Source organism: Bidens hawaiensis, unplaced genomic scaffold (genome assembly GCF_021521415.1).
Source record: "Bidens hawaiensis isolate Kalapana, Puna unplaced genomic scaffold, B.hawaiensis_p1.1 tig00035419_1, whole genome shotgun sequence".
Lineage (NCBI taxonomy): Eukaryota > Viridiplantae > Streptophyta > Magnoliopsida > Asterales > Asteraceae > Bidens > Bidens hawaiensis.
Genome location: NW_027496147.1, coordinates 99459 through 101633, shown reverse-complemented (window position 1 = coordinate 101633; position 2175 = coordinate 99459). Strand labels below are relative to the sequence as shown.

The 2175-nt window shown below is 33.4% G+C and overlaps 1 protein-coding gene across 2 annotated transcripts; it reads right to left on the bottom strand.

Moving 5' to 3' along the window:
* Positions 1 to 826: 826 nt before the first annotated feature.
* On the bottom strand, positions 827 to 1879 carry LOC143587242 (protein PIN-LIKES 1-like). 2 transcript variants are annotated; one of them, XM_077068587.1, is made up of 3 exons: positions 1431 to 1879; positions 1267 to 1346; positions 827 to 1183 (listed from the first exon to the last, which is right to left on the bottom strand). In XM_077068587.1, exons 1-3 carry the CDS (start codon positions 1563 to 1565, stop codon positions 1162 to 1164), a joined length of 237 nt encoding a protein of 78 aa, XP_076924702.1. In that variant the 5' UTR covers positions 1566 to 1879; the 3' UTR covers positions 827 to 1161. The 2 variants fall into 2 exon arrangements, with proteins under 2 accessions (XP_076924702.1, XP_076924701.1); XM_077068586.1 differs by having other exon boundaries at positions 827 to 1178.
* Between the last annotated feature and the right edge of the window lie 296 nt (positions 1880 to 2175).

Genomic DNA, 2175 nt, shown 5'->3' with positions numbered 1-2175 from the left:
ACATCTACCATGAATGTCCATGATGGCATCCATCTTGATCATCCAAGTTGTGTACGTAATTAGTGGATGTCAACACTGGACACTGAAACAGTACTTTAGTGTATTCTCTTACCGAAATGGTAACAGAAGAGATGTTGGTGGTCAACATCTTTTAGATTTTTAGTTGTTAGGTTGTTCTAAAAGATGGCATGATCTGATGTAACCTATCGCTGTTGTAAATTCTTGATTTCTTGATCTTGATTGAGTGGCTTTGATACCAATTGTTGCAACATAATTGGTACATAGCACCAATAGCTCAAAGAACAAACAATGATTTTTGAGAAACACTTCGCATGTGATTCCTTTATATTAATCACACTGAATAATAATATGTTACGATAATGATCACCCCAACCTAAAGATAACTATATACTACTGAGATTAGAATTTGTACCCAGAGGGAGGCTCATTACAGAAGATGACCTATTGTGCGAGAAGAAAGAATAAACCTAAATCTTTTAATTTTTTTATATCTGATAGGGGTTCATATATTTAACATCTTTTACTTTTTCGGTTTTTCCATACAAATGTCTATATGTTGCATATAAAAGAACTGTTAAGCTAATTTGTTGGTATGTAATTTGTCGCAAGTTTAAACTTTTACCTATACATGTGTAGGTATAATTTGTCTCAACACCCATAAGTTTATTGTGTATATGACATATATATACCTACACATAATACACAAACCTATACACGTGTTTGAATATTTATTTAGAATGTTTGAGTCGATTAATGATAATCATTGTAATTTAACCATATTTGTGCTTTTTAAAATTGTAAAATGATTGAATAATTCGGCAATTGTCAAGCATTAATTAATTTCGAAACTAAATTTAAGCAAGATTAGTTATATTTTCATGAAGCTCCAATGTTATCTCTAATCCTTTTTCTTTTAAGGTAAAATTCTTTTACTTCCTGCTACTCGAGCCCCCCCGAGTACGATGTACAAAAACACTATTGGAGGTGCTAAGTGAATTAACTAGTTGAAAACAGAGGAGAGAGAGAAAGCACCCGCAGCACATGAGCCGATGACTAGACCGTGCAAGTGTTGTGGGGTTCTGGTGAGTTTAACAAGCACCCATCCAAGCCCTGATCCGATTATAAATGTGAAAAGGATGTTCACCGGCATAAACCATCTACACTAATTAAAATCAAATATTTAATTAACTATTTATAAAACTAACACTACAAATTACGATATTTAACTAACACAACTGGACTCACAGAGTAACTATTGAGGAGGCTGTGACAGTGTCAGCAAGGCTACCACCCACAAGTGCGGGAATGAAGACATAGAACACAACCTGTTCAAGAAACATATATTTAGGTAATTAGTTATAAGTTAACTGCTTTTAAGGTTAAATTCATATTTCATACGTATGACTTACGTTGTTGAGATGGTGACGAGCGGAATCGCCCAAGATATTAACACGAGGTACACCAAGGAGAAAGCCAACTGCGGTGATCAACAGCGTCTTGAGAACCGGAATCAATGCTACAACAAACAAATCTAGAAACGCCATCGACTCCACCGTTATACTTGGAACAGTTCTGCTTGCTTACAAAATGATACTATTAAATATATAAAGGGACACCCAATTGCCCGAATAAGTTTGGTAACGAATATTCTTGTTAAAAATAAATTTGGCAAGGCAACTGATTAAAAGAAGGAAGATTCAGGAAGGAAAATGACAGGATATTCCCTCTTGGGACTTATATTATACATGCCAAATGTCATGTTTGGAAATTAGTCGATTACTATCCATTCATTTTAAAGAGAAAAAGCGTGACCTGTAAACATAGGCGCCGCAAAAATAAGCCGTTGAAGTGATAATGTTGTTTAATTATTAACAACTGTTTTACAAATATTGAAATGACATGATCAATACGAGTAGAAACATATATAGAACTAGGTTACTAAACGGTGAAAACATGTTCTTTTTGTATGTTTTGTATGGTAATTTCATTTGTATAGAATCTGAACCTAAATATATAGAGGATTGAGATCTAGCACAAATTACACTACATTTCTCTCTCCTGTTCAATTAAATAATATTTTTTATACCTTAATCATTACAGTTTTCTCTCTCTTATACCCACAATCAATCCAACAAATATTAAAAAATAAATAAG